At 36.4% G+C, this 18,599-nt stretch overlaps 1 protein-coding gene across 4 annotated transcripts in view; it reads left to right on the top strand.

Annotated features, from left to right (window-relative positions):
- Positions 1-18,599, top strand: part of LOC123874153 (acetylcholine receptor subunit beta-like 2) — a 62,274-nt gene that overhangs the window by 12,185 nt on the left and 31,490 nt on the right. For 2 of the 4 annotated variants that reach the window (XM_045919363.1, XM_045919360.1), the window contains 7 exons: positions 645-806; positions 1,390-1,546; positions 2,597-2,724; positions 5,480-5,655; positions 11,107-11,259; positions 14,833-14,945; positions 15,663-15,775. In XM_045919363.1, coding sequence (XP_045775319.1) covers positions 645-806; positions 1,390-1,546; positions 2,597-2,724; positions 5,480-5,655; positions 11,107-11,259; positions 14,833-14,945; positions 15,663-15,775 — 1,002 coding nt within the window. Of the gene's footprint in view, positions 1-644; positions 807-1,389; positions 1,547-2,596; positions 2,725-5,479; positions 5,660-5,690; positions 5,867-11,106; positions 11,260-14,832; positions 14,946-15,662; positions 15,776-18,599 lie in introns of those variants that run through there. The other 2 variants (XM_045919361.1, XM_045919362.1) reach the window with 2 other exon arrangements.

Raw genomic sequence — 18,599 nt, 5'->3', positions numbered from 1 at the left:
CTAAATCCATATTCCATACTTCCATAGTTAATATTATAAATACGAAAATTTGTCTGTCTGTCTGTCTGTTACCTTTTCACGGCCCAAAAGTTTAACCGATTCTGATGAAATTCGCTGCAGGGTTAGCTTATATCCCGAGGACGAACATAGGCTACTTTTTATCTCGGAAAATCAAAGAGTCCGCACGGGATTCCTAAAGACCCATCTGCTTAACCGATTTGTATGAAAGGCACCGAGGTAGCTTGCGTCCCTTGTAATTGATATACCTAGGCAAATTTTATCCCGGAAAATCTAACAGTCCCCACGGGATCTCTTAGAACCTAAATCAACGCGGATGAAGTCGCGGGCATTTTCTAGTACCTACGCTATAATCCGCTGAAACATAGAAATCTGTATGGTGCTCCATACATATTAAGCTTTTGGTTCCTTGTATATCATACGATTTTTTTACTTATGCTGTCATTTCCATTTATGGCCAAACCAAATCATCATCGTTACTAATCGCCGGCACACTACTGAGTACGGGTCTCTCTGAATAAGAAGGGTTTGGGCCATAATATTTATGGATGGATAGTACAGTACGTAATTTCTTAACAATGAAAATATTACGATTAAAGTTATCCAAAATATGTATCCATTTCTAGGTGACATTGATGACAAAAGCAACGCTGAAGTACACGGGTGAAGTGAACTGGAAACCACCAGCGATCTACAAGTCCTCTTGTGAAATCAATGTAGAGTACTTCCCGTTCGATGAACAGACTTGCTTCATGAAGTTTGGATCTTGGACTTACAATGGTGCTCAGGTAACAAACAAAATAAAAAGTGATGATAATAATTTTGGAAGAGCAAGCAGATGGAGACAAAAGTAAATATTTATTTTAGAGTTGTCTCACACCATAATAATAATAATTAATATTATCGTCTTACATTCACATTGACCCTTACTATAAGGTAGGAGTTTGTTGTGGGCTCTTCTCAGACTTGGGCGCGTTTGGAACCCTCGTAACTTTAGTTTTAGTTACGTAATTAATTATCACCACTATATCGTACAAATTTACCAATTTCGACCATCAAAAGGAGTAGAATTGTACCTACTTTGAATAAATGATTTTGACTTTGACTTTGCCTAAGACTCCACGACTCAAACATTTAAAATTCAATACCCAAGAAAACTTGCAAGAAACCTGCAAACCTGGGAGTTCTCCATAATGATCTGAAACGCGTGTGAAGTCCTATCGTTTTCCGTTGGAATATTTTGAATGGGATATCAATACACTTGTCTTGAGTCTTGCCGCTATAATGTCTAAGAAAATCATAAAGTCATATCAAGAATCACTTTAACAATATTATCATCTGCGAATGTGTACTGTAAATTTTTGAACACAGGTTGACCTAAAACATATGGACCAACTACCAGGCAGTAGCTTAGTGCATGTAGGAATAGATCTCAGTGAATTCTACCTGTCAGTCGAATGGGATATACTTGAGGTACCGGCGACAAGGAACGAGGAATATTATCCGTGCTGCCCTGAACCATTCTCTGGTAAGATATATCTCTTCTTCTCGTGTTTTAGAGTACCTAATCAGTGACGGATTGAGACTACATGGTGCCTTAAGCAATCCATGCCTGTGGGCCCCCCTATCTGTATGTCAACTAGAATCGGTCTTAAAACCTTTACCGCCTTAAAACATTAGTTTTATGTAAAATAAGATGATGAGATGTAACGTACTTTAGAAGTGGAGTAGTTAGGTGCGACAACAATAAAAACCAAAGCATAATTTATTTATTTATTGAAATGCGCCTTGCGGCTTTCGGAGGCATTCGAATTGTCGAATTCCCCCGAAAGTAGGCAAGCGGGAGTGGAGTTATGACTCTAGGTCGGATTCTATGTCAACTTAAAACGCGCGAATTTTCAAATTAGACCTAGAAACTTTTTTTGGTGTGGGTTTTGGTGACGTGAGAGTGAGACGTGATGCCCTATGGACGGATTTTTTGTGCTTCTTCTGGTGCCTCCTCTGACGTAATGCCCTCCGTCACTGTACCTAATAAAACGTTTTTACACGAATTCGACAGCCAGTTGAGGAATAAGTAGCTTGTCGTCAATTGCTCATTACCAGATGTAAATTTTTTAAAAGCCGCGCTTTTGCACTCCGCTATACCAGTGGTTCTTTGCAACTCTTTTGCTGTCGTCTATCTACTTAGTGTGAGCGGTAGAAAAAGCTGCGCATTCTGGGTCGGAATTGCCATCAACCTTGGAACTTCGACGTCTATTGGTTTAGCGAACTATGGGCTTAATTCAAGAATAATTATTTCGACTTTATGATTATTATTATCAGGTATTAGTGTTTATATTATAATCGGGACCAGCGACCGCTTAACGTACTTCTGTACGATGAAGATTTAAAAGATATTAATGAAGCTGAGACTGGTTTTCTAAAGCTTGTGATTACCGTCGCCCATAGTTACTCAACCATGCATATAGTACGTGAAAGAAATGAACTGGTACTAAGGATGTTTGAAGAATAGGTACCAGATAGTACTCCTATGTGATGAATTTTAGTATTAAAATTTAACTCGTGATTTTTGTTTCAGATATAACATTTAAACTGACAATGAGAAGGAAAACTCTTTTTTACACGGTCAACCTGATCATACCGTGTGTTGGGCTAACATTTTTGACTGTACTTGTGTTTTATTTACCATCAGACTCTGGAGAAAAGGTAATTACTATTAATTGAGTGTGCTTTGCATTATTTAGGCCGTGTTTAGTTAGGAAAGCGGTGAGCGGCCGACAAGTGACAGGCCAATGGTTCAAAATTACCTACTTGTAAAAGTTTAATTGAATAATAACTCAGTGTCAGTTTAAGTAAAAATATTCTCATACTCTATCTATAATTATTTTATACTTTTCCGCATCGTAGTGAACTACAAATCAGCCGCTCACTAAATGAGTTGGCAAGCGAAACGCCGCAAACGGCGTATATTACGCGCTGTATCACACTCCATTTAAAAAATATAGTCAGGCAAACTGGAAGCACACAGCCGCTCACTGTTCGCTTAATGTACGGCCTCGGACAAGAATAGGGGTTGCCAGGCTCAGTAATAGATAAGGGTATTTTGATAGGACATTTTGAGCCCTTGAAAGCGGTCATTTTAAAGCCGAATATGGCTAACAACCAGTGTCTGCTTGTTAATACGTATTATTATTATTCTATACTGGTTTAACAGGCTACAAGTTTTTATATGGAGCTACTGCCATTTCACTTCCGCAATCGGTTGCGAATAAACGACTAGCTTAGGTTTAGAATGATTCCGGACATATTATATGCCGAACTGGTTTATGGTTTATTATTAACTTTACAGTGATGTTGGTCATGACTACAATCAAAATTAAAACATGTCTGGGCATGTTTCAACTTGGGTACTAAAGTTGGATATAAAATTGGGTTTCACTAAATTTTTATAACTTTAGCCGGTTAAAGCTGTTCGCCTGGCAACCCTAGACGAGAATCATCGAATAAAAAGTATTGGATGTACCTATATGTTGTCATGTGATAAATAACCATATCCTGAATTGGCTATTATTATTATTACAATGATTAAATTCATTTAATGTGTGTTAGGCTTAAGAAGTGGAAGTTGCTGAAAACGTAAATGGCAAACTATTTTTTTTTATTTCAAATTCAATCATTAAATATGTCATTATCCAAAATTGAAGTTATTCTTGAAGTTCTGGAAGTAATTTATGAAGAGAAATACTTTTTTGTAAGAGAGAACAAAATAATTATCAAGTCTCAATAGCTCAACGGTTATAGGAGCGGACTGAAAACCGAAAGGTCTAAGGTTCAAACCCCACCCGTTGCACTATTGTCGTACCCACTCCTAGCACAAGCTTAACGCTTAGTTGGAGGGGAAAGGGGAATGTTAGTCATGATTAAAACATGACTAATATTCTTAAAAAAATAATTATAGTTTTTAAGTAGTCACTACTAAAAGAGTTACTACTTTATATATACTAATACTTAATATTACTACTTGATGCAATTATTGGTAATTCATTTTTCAAAAATACGTTGATATAATTTTTTTCTTTTACAAAAACGTCCTCAGCAACTTCAACTTCAACCTGTGATCTATCATACTATCATTTTCAAAATTAATTTGCACGTATGCATTTGGTGTTTTCAATTAAATGACTATATTATAAAGAATCATTTCATGTATTTCCATCCTTCCATCCGATCGTAAGTCCAGTACCTCTTGCCTGCTCCATAACCGGCTATGGTCTTTTTTGATTCATTATACTTCATCCACGGAAAGAAGTTAGTATAGGGCTCTCTCTGTTCCGTAATCCCATACAAATGACAGAGACAAAAATCTTAGTGGGCGTTAACCATTTTGAGTCACCAACCAATCACAAACGAAACCATGTTTAGTAATTTGTATGGAATTACTTAAGAGAGCCTTATAGTAACTTCTTTCCGTGGATGGAGTATAGTAGATGTGTGGGTGTGCTAGTATCATTTATATGATTTCGCTTTTCATTTATTGTTGTCTTTCCACCAGCTATAATTCTTCTACCAAGTATATAACTATCTCTATATACATATACTCTTGTATTTGTGATCTATATTTTAGTGAGTTGTTTGTAAATATTTCTGTAATTCGGTAATCAATCCTTTGTAATTTTGTAATAATATGTGTGTAAGCTATTGGAAAGTAGAATTACATAAGTATTACAGTATTCAAATATATTTTTTCTTAATGTAAACTATTAAAGTGCATTGAAAAATATAATCGAAATTAGTTAGGTACCTACCTAAATGTTTTTTTAATTTTCATTTTTTTATTATTATTAAATTATCGAAGTTTATCACACAAGCAATGTGTAAAAATAGATTTTTCAATCGAGGCTGTAATAAATTGATGATTTCTTTAATGACAAAGTTGCGTGGGAGCAACCAACTGAGCTTTCAGTAGCCTACAAGATCATGTAGTAAATTGCTATACAATATTATACTCTAAATTATTGTTACTTTTGTGTTTTGAAAAGAGTAGGTAACTGCTCAGTTTTTTTGCTTCACTCCTTTCGATAAAATTTGCTTCCGAAACCGGTGGGAAATTCTAAGATGTAACATAAGTGCTACAAGGTTGTACTAAATGAAAAAAATTAGTTTGAATCTGTTATTAAAAGCATTTATTTTATTATCGTACTTCAAATTTTGTAAATACGAAATATAAATATATACAACTTACAAACGTCTCTGACACCACGTCAGAGGTACCAACCACGTCTTGTATTGATAACAAGAGTTAAAAAAAACGAAATATAGCAGAAACATAGTATTTTTTTGAAGCTTTACATTTATAATTTTTGTCATCTTTTTAATTTTTCACCACTAGTGGAAAGACAATAGACGCCGCTAACAACAAAATTGTATACAATATCATTCAAAAAGGACTTTTCTCCTTTAGATCTCGCTCTGCATCTCCATCCTGGTGTCCCTCACTGTGTTCTTCCTTGGTCTGGCCGAGATCATCCCGCCAACGTCTCTGGCGATCCCCTTGCTCGGGAAATATCTGCTATTCACAATGATTCTCGTCTCGCTGAGCGTTTGGGTCACTGTATGCATTGTAAACGTCCATTTCAGGTAAACTATATAACATATTTCTTTCTCTCTCGTAGATTTCGTTAAGCATCTCAATTCTGGTATCACTGACCGTGTTTTTCCTGTTAATGGCTGAGATTATACCCCCAACGTCTCTAGCCATACCGTTATTAGGGAAGTATTTGCTGTTTACGATGATTTTGGTGTCGCTAAGTGTTTGGATGACGGTATGCGTTCTGAATGTGCATTTTAGGTAAGTGTTGCAATCACTGGTAGCTGTTCTGCTGTCCCCCTCTGTTCTTTGAATTATTTTCCTATCTTTCTCTCTCTATGTCTGTCTTTCTTTCAGTATAATATATTTCTTTAAACCCTGTTGTAGATATTTTAGATCTTCCCTATCTTTAAACCTTTCTATTTTACCGTCTGACAACATTTACGACACTTTTATGATATAAAATTAAATGCACATCAGATAGACACCAATAATACGAGTCCTATATTGCAAATCACTAGTAGGTATTATTTCATCTCTCTGTATAATAGTTGTATAATTGCTTCCCTTAGTAAATAAGTAGGTACTTAGTCAAATAATTTGCATAGATTAACGTCGCAAAAAACGGAAAGGACTGGAGGTTTGCTATTCTATTTTTATAGCTGTTTTGGCAACCTCCTTGGCGCAATGATAGGGGCAGGAGTTTGGAATTTTATAATTTCTAAATCTCTGGTCTGGTGGGAGGCTTCGGTCGTGGCTAGTTACCGCCCTACCAGCAAAGCCGTGCCGATGCGATGCCGTGTAGAAACTAAAGGGGTATGGGTTTCATAAAAGCTGCTATACCTCTTCCAGGTTAGCCCACTTCCATCTTAGACTGCATCATCAGTTACCACCAGGTAAGATTGCAGTCAAGGGCTAACTTGTATAAAAATAAATATGAATGAAATAAGCTGTAACGATCGCAGTTACGTGATTGTTTCTTTCACTATTAGCACATAATACAAGGATCACTCCGCAAAATGTTAAAGTAAATAGTACTCTTAATACTAATTAGTACTCTTAATAGTAATTAATACTCTTGTACCAACGCAATTAAGTACAGTTCAGCTTGCACTGCGCTGCGGCCAAAATTTTTACAAATAACTCTCTTTCTATCGCATAAACTCCTATTCTTCTCTCTCATCACAGAGTTATGCGACAGAGGGGGTGTGGCGCCATAGATACTCGTATATATCTCGGGTTACATGACCAAGTGCACCAAGATCATCCCAGCTAAAATGTACTGTTACAACCAGAATCCAAACCAAGTAATATTATAAAAGGGAATTTTTTTTGTCTGTCTGCCTACTAGATTTCACGGCTAGTCTGTTTCTGAAATTCGATACAGTCTGGGACAAGAACTAAAAACGGGGACGAAATGGGCAAAATGATCTATACATTTTGCCCATTTCGGATTCTAGGGTACTTTCTCTATCTCTTTATCTACTAAATAGATGGTGCCCGCAAATTCAACGACCCAAACCCACGTGGATTAAAAAAACATTTTTAAAACCCCGTAGAAACTCTTTGATTTACCGAGATAAAAAAAAGCCTGTATATTATCCAGGACCTATCCCCATTCCAAATTTCAGCCAAATCCGTCCAGTGGTTTTTGCGTGAAAGAGTACCGAACACACACAAACTTTCGCGTTTATCATACAAGTGTCAATCAATCAATTGAGATTGTAGCAATGTGATAATGACTAGGTACATTCGTTCCAAGAGGGCGGGTACGCTGACGCCGCTAGCCCACATCACCCGTCCAATATCACACTAAATATTATAAAGGCGAAAGTTTGTATGTGTGTGTGCATGTTTGTTACTCCTTCACGCAAAAACTACTGGACGGTTTTGGCTGAAATTCAGAGTGGAGATAGATAATATCCTGGATTAGCACATAGGCTACTTTTTATCCCGGAAAACCGAAGAGTTCCCACGGGATTTTGAGAAACCTAAATCCACGCGGACGAAGTCGCGGGCGTCAGCTAGTAGTAATTAAGCGGCCCAACATAATTAATAGCTGTACAGTTTCAGTCAAATTAAGTTGAAACGCAATAAATACAAGGCTTATTTCAACACGGAACAAATTGCCATCAACTTAGCTGCGTTATTGCAGCAATTAAATCAACCATTTCACTGTATTACGTGACGTAATTTATTAAATTGACTCGGCCTGAAATATTACTTTAGTTCTTAACAGGGCTCTCTCCGTCACTTACTCCATACAATCGTAGTTCCAATTTCATTTGAATATTAAGCTACCAACGTCCATGAAATGGAGACATTCTAGAAACTAATATTTGTGCCCTTGGTGTTTTAGATTTTTTCAAAAATACGTAGTTTTAAAATTACAGGGGCTCAAGGATTTGTATGTAAATTTTTAAGACCGCGTAACTTTGAAACCGAATATTTTAACAGAAATCTGGAAAACCACAGGCATAGATATTAGTTTCTAGAATATGTCTGCAAAATTTCATGGACTTTGGTTGCTTAATATTCAAATCAAACTGGAACTACGTTTGTATGGAGCGAGTGACGGAGAGACCCCTCTTAATGGTAGACTTTACGCACAACAGACGGAAACGTTTAAGTGCGAAAACCAGCCCACAGAGGAGAAGAAGAATGGTAGACTTTGTGGTACGCGACACAGACGTGCTACGGCGACATGCGAAACTTGGAAGGCGGCAATTGCAATGTATGGAGAACATAATATGTAGTTTGTGATGAGCGACTGTGCAACAGGCGATAGACACAGATATCAGTCGATTGTGTGACACTTCACTATGGCGTGTTGGTGTCACGTGTCGCTGTCGCGTGTCGCTGTCGCGTGTCGCTGTCGTGTGTCGCTGTCGCGTGCAGCTGTCGCGTGTCGCTGTCGCGTGTCGCTGTCGCGTGCCACTGTGGCGTGCCACTGTCGCGTATCCCTGTCGCGTGTCGGTGCATATCGAACGCATCGTTCACGAATCCGATATACTTATTACTTACTATAACTGCTAAGCTAAGTATTTTTGTCTGTTTGTGTATATGTATATAATAATATTATGTATGTATCATGGACTTCCGTAAAGTCCTGCTTCTATCCAAAGTCAACAATATAAAGCTCTAGGTACACCAAGACAATCTGAAATAAACCAATATTAAAACAGATGCGATGTTTTTGTAGTAAAGCATTAAAATATGCTTTATTCTTCTTTTAGAACATTTTATTCGAGTTGCCGATGACTCGTTCTAAGCGATGGTCGTAAAAGATTTCGTTTTTGTTATATGAATAATATCATGGCCGATAATAATAAAGCATCATATCGGACAATAGCACTTTATCATCAGGCGCGAACTGTAAAATTGCAAAATAAAATAAATGGTCTATTCTATAGTGTGGCTGTAGTTTCCCATTTAAAATTTTAATGGCATAATGAAAAATAAAACATTTTTCTGCTTAACAGTATGTTTAAAATTTACACGTCAACGTTTACAGAATCAACTTATGTCAATTTTTCATTAAAAAATTGCACTTTTTTTATAAAATATATGTGTATTTTACTACCTTGTGAATATGAAACAGTAGTAAAGCACGCGTAGTCACATATAGACTTGTAATAAGAAGTATTACTCTCTACATTCATATAATTATGTAAAATCAAAAAATGAAAATTTGTTGATTTGACTGTATTTTGTTTATAGCATCACCAAAAAAAGTATCTAAGTACATTGTATTGTAAAACTTAATTTATTCAGTTAATGTAAGTCCTTCTAAATTACAATTATACACTCAATCGTAGTTAAACATAGATCATAACACTGATGTCCGTAAGGTCATCTTGTAATTTCTCATCAAAACATTGTATTCTCGTAGTTCTACTCGGATATCGGCATATTTCACTTTATCACACTAATATTATAAAGGCGAAAGTTTGTATGTGTGTGTGTGTGTGTGTGTGTGTATGTTTGTTAATCCTTCACGCTAAAACTACTGGATGGACGGCTGAAATTTAGAATGGAGATAGATTATACTCTGGATTAGCACATAGGCTACTTTTTATCCCGGAAAATCAAAGAGTTCCCACGGGATTTTTAAAAAACTACATCCACGCGAACGAAGTCGCGGATATCAGCTAGTTCAATATAAATGTGAGACAGTCTTGAAACGATTTCTTCTCAATCATACGATTCCGATTGTCGATAATAACACAGAATTATACCGGGAAATGGCACTTTGTCATCGCGCGCGAGCTGCGAAATTGCAATATAAAATAGATGGTCTAAAATGTATACTAGGCGTGCGTCATAAATCGAGTCTCATTGTAGTGTTGCCATGATACGGCACAATAGGCGGCTGAAATATAGCGTGTGGCGGGACTGCAATGCTTTTATTGAATGCGTGAACCCATATCGATTTGATACACTTTGATGTTTTCATATCTATGTCTACAATATACATGTAGAATATACAGTTGTTAACTTTAACACGGTCTTAGATGATAATCCTACTAATATTATACTATATTATAAAAGCGTACTATTATAAAAGCGGAAGTTTGTATGTATGGATAGATGTATGAATGGTAGTATGGATGTTTGCTACTCTTTCACGCAAAAACTACTGGACAGATTTGGCTGAAATTTGGAATGGAGATAGATTTATACCCTGGATTAACACATAGGCTACTTTTATATCACGAAAAAGCAATGAGTTTCCACGGGATTTTTAAAAACCAATATCCACGGGAACGAAGTCGCGGGCATAAGCTAGTGTTATTAAATGCAAATGTGTGTCGTCTGCTAGCTTTTCACGGTCCAAAAAAGTTAAAATCGGCTTAACAGATTTAACCGATTTTAACTTTAGGTACAGAGATAGCCTGTATCCCGAAAATGGAGATAGGATACTTTTTATTCCGGAAAATCAAGGAGTTCCCTCTGGATTTTCAAAAACCTAAATTCTAGTCCGAAGTGTTTTACATAATTGCAATACAAATTTTTGGCTTTGAAGATATTTATGAGCTCATGGAAAGCCACCAGAAAAATTAGAAGAGCATAAAATTTTTCGGCATAAAATTTTATAGACATTGAGCCATACGAATTACGAGATTATAATTTATCCTCCGTCTATTATAAGCCGTGATGATATAATGGTTAAGACGTAGGTTTCCTATTTGAGGTCGGGAGTCGATCCCAGGCACCCCTAACTTTTCAGTGTTATGTGTGTTTTAAGAAATTTAATATCACTTGCTTTAACGGTTTACCGTACCTTTCCTTTAGGAAAGGTCGTGAGAAACCTGCATGTCTAAAAGTTTTCCATTATGTTCTCAGAGGTTCTCAATTCGCACTGGGTTAGCATGGTAGATTATGGCCATACCCTTCTCATTCTGAGAGCGGACTCGTTCTCAGTAGTGAGCTGACGATGGGTTGATCATGAGCTGTATGAATTACAAGGTCAATAATATAATTTATCCTCCATCATACAGATCTCCGTCTACCCACACGATGTCACCCTGGATGAAGAAGCTGTTTCTGCAATTGATGCCCAAACTCCTCATGATGAGGAGGACCAAGTACTCTCTACCAGACTACGATGACACCTTCGTTTCTAATGGATATACCAATGAGTTGGAGATGAGGTTAGTAGTCTTTTACAGCTGTTTTTAAAATAAGTGCAGTGTGTACCATCCTGCACTCTGGTCAATTAATTCTTTTTCCAAAGTTTGTTTGTAAGGGATTGCTGTAGCAATACAGCCGCCTATTCACCCTCATTTATAGTTTCTACTGTGTTTTCTGTATGTATCGTATAAGTTCAAATTCAAATTCAAATTCAAATTATTTTTATTCAATTAAACTTTTACAAGTGCTTTTGAATCGTCAAAATAATCTACCATTGGTTCGGAATGCTGTTCCTACCGAGAAGAACCAGCAAGAAACTCGGCGGTTGCTCTTTTCAAATGTACAATTTACAATAATAATAATATGCCATACTGTATACAAGCAATTGCAGCGCCGTGTATTGCTGGAGCGCATCAAATCCAAGCTTTTTTGTCATTTACATAATCTTCGATTGTATAATAAGCTTTTTTCAGGAGCATACTTTTAATAGATTTTTTAAACTTGTGTAAAGGCAAGTCTAAAATTGATTGTGGAATTTTATTATAAAATATTACACTCATTCCCACAAACGATTTTCCAACTTTCCTGAGGCGGAGCGTAGGATATGCGAGCCTATCACGGTTTCTAGTTTGCCGGTCGTGGAAATCACCGATTTTTCACCGAAGTTTGTGTGTGCAATAAGGAATTCTAAATAAATTCTAAATAAAAATATAAGTATATGAAAGGAGCTAAAATGTAAAAGTATTCAGTCTTTGTTGGTGTCAACATAATATTAGCTAATCTTTTTGAAATTAATTTTGGGTGTCCATTATTTGTAAAGCTGTGATGGCCTTCTATACGGGGGGTCAAGAGACCAGGGTAGAATCTTGTGCATGCTGTTCTAAGTTTTAGAAGCTATGTTAAATTGAACCAATTAAACAGAAGGAAGACATCGCGAGGAAACCTTCATGCCTGAGAGTTTTACATAATGATTTTAAAAGTGCGTGCTAAATAGTCAGCCACCGGCGTGTTGAGATGAAAATGTCCACTATCACCAAAAGTACACAAAGTAACAAAAAGTTACTAGAGTTTGACTAAGCCCCGTAATCCATAACCGAACTCTATTATGTTTTGAAGTTAAAAAGTATAAAGATAGCTTCACGACAAACTTTTTACGACAATTTTTTACTGTGCTCAGACCATGAAGGAACTCAGTCATGCCTTTTTATTCGCTTTTACTAGCTCCTTACTTTATCACGCCGTTTATATTGAACGTAAACTGTGGAATATTTTACGATTGGAGCCAGTGTTTTGGGCCACAGGAAACCGTTTGCGTATTAGCGATAATTTTAGTCAATAATTCTAAAACGTTGTTGCTAGTAGGCAAAGCTTTTGGCTTACCAGCAGCATTTTGTTGTAAAGTAATTTAAAAAAAATTAGGTATTGTAATTATAAATTAAAAAATCTATGAAATGGTGTCTAACATAATTTCGAAGAAGTTATAAATAATAAAATCTTGAACTAATAATCAGTACCTATGTTTGTCTGTTGGTTTGTCTTTCAATCACGCCGCAATCGACGTGATTGAAAGACAAACCAAATTGATTTTTGCATGGGTATAGTTAAAAATCTGGAGAATACCTACGTTTTATCCTGCAAAATAAAGAGTACCCATGGGGTCGGACAAAGTCACGGGCATCATCTAGTGTGAAAGCTAGTTAAACTTTTTTTGAGAATTGGCTCCATAACTTACAACTTAAAGTTAAAAATATGTAATTACATCTACCTACAGTGAAAGAAATTTTTCGAAGAAGGTGTACGTGGCTTAAAATAGTAAAACTATGAATAATGGTCGTAAACGATACTTAAGCTTTTTATGTTATATTTTAAATTGAATAAACATAGCGAAATAAACAATCAACCCGTTAGATATTTTCCATTTTCAAAATTTTCATCACAACGTGGAAAATCTTCACCTATTTAATGCATATACACAAAAAGGTCCTTGAAAATACCATTTTTGGAAGAATTATGGCAACATAAATAAATGTGGATAACCGTATTATTCCACCTTTCCATTGTATAGAGCAGGAAAGAATCCAACTGAGCCCTTTTATTTGCTTTCATAAGCTTGTTACGTTATCCGTTTGTAGGACGTGGCAAATAAAAATATTTTACGATTTAGGCTATTGTTTAGACCTCGAATAACGGCTAGCGTATTAGCGATAATTTAACTCAGTAAGTCTAGAGCCTTTTGTATGTACAACTTTGGATGCAACAAACTCTATCGGTGTTATATATGTTGTAAATTAAATCGTGACTTCGACTCTACCATCACCGGTTCAGAAAGAGCTCTACTGACTGCAAAAATTCAGCAAATGCTTTTTAAAAGGACAGAATGTTGCAACATGTAGTTAAATTAAGCAACAATTCATTCTATCTTGTGAGAAGCTGAATGTAAAGCCAATTTCTATAGAGAGCTATAATATTCTACAAAGAGCCTCAATAGGTCAACGGTTGAGGAGCAGACTGAATTCGGAAAGGTCGGTGGTTCAAACCCCACCCGTTGCACTATTATCGTATCCACTCCTGGCACAAGCTATACGCTTAATTGAAGGGGAAAGGGGAGTACTAGTCATGATTAGCATGGCTAATATTCTTTAAAAAAAAATTAATATCAATTGTATAGAAAACGGCAATCTTATACCTACCTACTATTATATTATTACTAGCTGTTGCCCGTGACTTCATCCGCGTGGATTTAGGTTTTGAAAAATCCCGTGAGAACTTTTAGTTTTTCTGGGATATTAAAAATAGAAAAGTAGACCATGTCACTTCTCCATACAAAAACACGTTGATCTGCGACCTGATTGGAGGATAAACCAACAAACCAATAAACAGCCACTCTTTCGTATTTATCTACAAATAATTAAAAATGTTGATGAAATATTAATAATGTCCGTAAGTGAATTACCAATAAATAAATCATTTCGTGAGCTCAGTGTGCCTACAACTTAAAGCTCATGAAATTGTATTTTGCGTATTGGCGCATTTATCAAGAGGCGCACGTGACGCTTCCAAAATGGCGGAATAATAAGCTTAGTAAAGCTAGTTTGTCAATTGTTATTAATACCGATAGCCTTAAAAATGACTTATTGCTTACTAGCTTAGGCCCACGATTTCGTTCGCGTGGATTTAGTTTTTCCAGGTCTTTAACTTGGATATGGTCTTTAAAATAATGTCGATCCGTTTGCTTCATTGTGATGTGACCAATAAACCAGCAAAGAAACGCACTTTCGAATTTTTATAACTTGTGGTTGTATATGGTCTTTTTCTATCTTAAAACTTTAAAAAGGTTTCATTCGCATTCAGAATTTTAAAATGTAATAAAATCGTGTGACTAAAACACCTAGTTTTAGTTTATATTAGTGTGCATTTAAAGAATCTTGTTATAAGGATCTTGTTATACCAATATGAAACTCCAAAAAATTCTATTAGGTATTGTCAAGTATTATCGTAGTGAAAACTACTGAAAAGAGCCGATTGAGGTTTTTTTTAATAACTTTCCGAGAAAAAAAAGAAAAAGATTTTTCTAAGCAAGTTGTTTATTTCAGCAGGGACAGTCTGACCGATGCGTATGACAGCAAGGGCGAGGAAGGCGATTATCGGAAGTCACCCAACCCTGAGGATGACATACTTGGAGCGGGCACATATCAGAGACCTTCAGGTAAAACTCAGTATTTTTAACACATTTTTACTAACTCGCTTTCTTGTCGGTCTGTTTGTTTGTCTGTTCGGTACAAATTTTGTAATCGATTTTAAACTGACATGACGTCCCGATGAGCTTGAAATTGATTGGAACTGGACAGCAATGCAACATTATCTTACCTTTTTGACTTGCCACAAAAACAAGATAGTTAAAATAAAAAAAAAAAGTGCGCGTGCAAAGAAAAATGTTTTTTTTTTGTAAAAAACCTTCAATGGGTATAACAAATGCCAAATGTGCTCGGTGGCTATCATTCAGTGTAAGACACCGAGTTAGCGAATCAGTAGGCTGTATACAGGGTGTTACCAGAACGCTAGCAAAACGAAGACAGGTGATAGTACTGATGATTACTGATACCATGAAAATACTACGACAGTTTAAAAAGTCCTGTAATTTTTATAAGTTCATGTGTTGCAAATAAAACATCTGACTGATGCTAGAGGTTAACGAACGTTACGTACATACGTCACTCGGAGTCAATGCCGCGTCGTAGGTGGGGCATTGTCCCGAGTTTTGCACATTGCGGGTTTGAAAAATACTTAATCACTAAAACTACAAGATAAGGCAAATTGTTATTGGGATTGAAGTGTAGTAAAGTAGTATAATAATAACCCTAAGTTTTTCCTAGTGTTCTGGTGACATTCTGTATGGTCTTACAGAGTAAAAACTTGTCAACAGTGACGGAGTCTGAAAACATGCTACCCCGACATCTGTCGCCCGAAGTGGCGGCTGCACTACAAAGCGTACGGTTCATCGCCCAGCATATCAAAGATGCAGATAAAGATAATGAGGTGAGTGAATGGTCTGTGAGTGATAAGATTTATGTCGCAAATACACGGCGAAATTTTAGTGGTTGAAGAGCCGTGGGTAAGTGAATCTCGGTGAAATTTTAGTGATTTTAGAACCGTGGGTAAGGAAATCTCGGTGAAATTTTAGTGGTTTAAGAGTCGTGGGTAAGTGAATCTTGGTGAAATTGAAGTGGTTTTAGAACCGGGGGTAAGTGAATCGCGGTGTTTCAGTGGTTTTGGAGTCATGGCTAAGTGAGTCGCTTTAAGCAATAATATCGACTGCACTTGTTTGTTTTGGCAAACGGGGCACTTTTTTTGGTTAAAAAAATATCTTGATACTACAGTTTTTGAGGTAGAGTGACGTAGCGGGGTTCTACAATTGGTTCGCAAATTATACCTCAACTTCGATTCAGTTATGTATCCTATGCTGCATATTTTATTTTTTCTTATAGATTACAACCAAATCACTAAAAGATTGTTTTACCCAAATGAGTCGTCGGTGAAGAAAGAAAGTGTCGGCAATAAAACTCTCCCTCTTTACGATCGCACGAGCCCTCGCGGCCTTTCTTTCCCGTGATGACTTTATTACCTCCCATATGAAATAACATCATGAAACCAATGATATTACAATAGAAAGCCATATAAACGATTACATAGGTGATGCTTATAATACTTTGCGCAAATCCACGACACACAAAAAATAGTCCATTTTTTAAATCCCGGAGACTAAAATGATGTAGCACGCGTTGTCTGTTTTTCACGAAACTTTAATAGTGATGTGGTGCAATCGATACTTACCGAATATATTTTGTAGGAATTCTTGTCAAATGTGTGAATAACACAATTTGTTGAAAATAATTCCGATTCAAATGAAATAACTAAGTAATTAAAAAAATAATTTAATTTTAATTAAGTAAGTAAAAAAAAAAAAAATTGTTGTTGCTTGCGATTATTATTTGGTAGACTTATTTTTTCAGTGTATTGTACTGATTTTGACTTTCGTAAGTGCTTTTATAAGTCTGAAACGAAGAATAAATAAATACAAATACAAATAAAAGAAAAAAAAACTGTTTAGCAGTTCTTACCCTAACGAGTCGTCGGTGAAGAAAGAAAGTTTCGGCAATAAAACTCTCCCTCTTTACGAGCGCATAAGCCCGCTCAGCCTTTCTTTCTCGCGATAACTTTAAATTACCTCCCATAGTATGATATAACATCATGAAATCATATTATGAAGGATCACATAGATGGTTTTTACAATACTTTCTTCGCGTAAATCCATGACACACAAAAATAACTAAGTAATTGTTGTTGCTTCCGAAATAAAAGAAAAAAAACTGTTTAGCAGTTCTTACCCTAATGAGTCGTCGGTGAAGAAAGAAAGTTTCGGCAATAAAACTCTCCCTCTTTACGATCGCACGAGCGCGCTCGGCCTTTCTTTCTCGCGATAACTTTAAGTTGCCTCCAAATCTCCTCATATAAATACGGCCCTTAAAACTTGTCGGGAGTTCGCCGCGTTTGTATTACGCGCGCTGAATGAAAATTATGTAACTTACAAGTACTTTGGCCTGGATGCATTTTTAAATAGCTCTATTTGAAGCTCGATAATATCAAGTAAATATATATAATACAAGCTAATCCCCGCGACTTCGTTCGAATAAAATAAAAAGAAACATCTAGCAAACGCATTGATTTTAGAAGAGAGCTACCCCTAGAAAACGCAAGACTTCCCAACCGAGGACTTCGTCTGTGTTGGCGTTTGCCGGCGCGCGTGCGGTGGGTGCTTTTTTGGAGTCTTTTTTTTTTTGTTAAAGTGGTCGGTTTTTGTGTTTTGTTGGTGTTTTTTGGTGGTGGAACTGACTGGGAAGCGCTCTAGAGGGGCGCCGCGCGTGTGTGCGCGGGCGCCGGCACAGACGAAGTCCATACTTATATTATAGTTTCCGTACATAATTCGTTCACTACAAACTTGATATTGGCTAATCTATGTAAAGCTAGACGAGAGAAAAAAAAAAAAAGAATTTCCCAACCTCTTGTCACTTGTGTAAATTTGTGTCAATATGTCATGAACTACCGTATAGGTTTTCTTGACAGACGCGAAAGACGGACAGACAGACAGACAGACAACAAAGTGATCCTATAAGGGTTTAATTTTTCCTTTTAAGGTACGAAACCCTAAAAAGGAATCGGTATTACACAGCGAAACTTTTTAAATATACTATACCTACTCTTCTCTATAGCTGTTGCTGTAAAGTACTATATTTATTGGACTCTACAATCTGCCCAACTGCACAGCGTTTCGTGTTGTTACCCGTTGTAGTGTAGGAGCAAAATGTTCGTTGTTCAACACAAAGTAGAAATAACGGTCGCGTGCAATTGCTTAAATCGTAAAAACGTAGAAATTATTAAAGAAACCCGACTACTTAAACTTACCGAGTAAATAATTTAAGAAAGTTCTGTTAGAAATGTTTTGTTTCGTTTTAATTAACAATTTGACTGAATCCCATCCATACTTCTACTAATATTATAAAATGTGAAAGTTTGGGTGTTTGTTACTTTTTCATGCCGCAATGACTGAACCGATTTGACTGAAACATGCAAATATTGAGTCATTCGGCGTGACGCTGCCGAGTTTAATAAAACATTCATTCGTTCATTACAGTTCACTGAGCCCCGGGGATAATGCGCTCGCTCGCTGAGCGCGCGGATTTCTCATACACTTTGTATATTCGCTTTCATTCATTCTTCTTCAGAACATTCTTCACGTGACTATTCAATGGGCGAGCAAAAGTTTGATAATAATACTAATAGTTTGATTATAATCGGTACATAC

This window comes from Maniola jurtina, chromosome 18 (assembly GCF_905333055.1).
Source record: "Maniola jurtina chromosome 18, ilManJurt1.1, whole genome shotgun sequence".
Lineage (NCBI taxonomy): Eukaryota > Metazoa > Arthropoda > Insecta > Lepidoptera > Nymphalidae > Maniola > Maniola jurtina.
The sequence above is the reverse complement of the archived record's forward strand: the minus strand, read 5'-3'. Positions and strand labels throughout refer to the sequence as shown.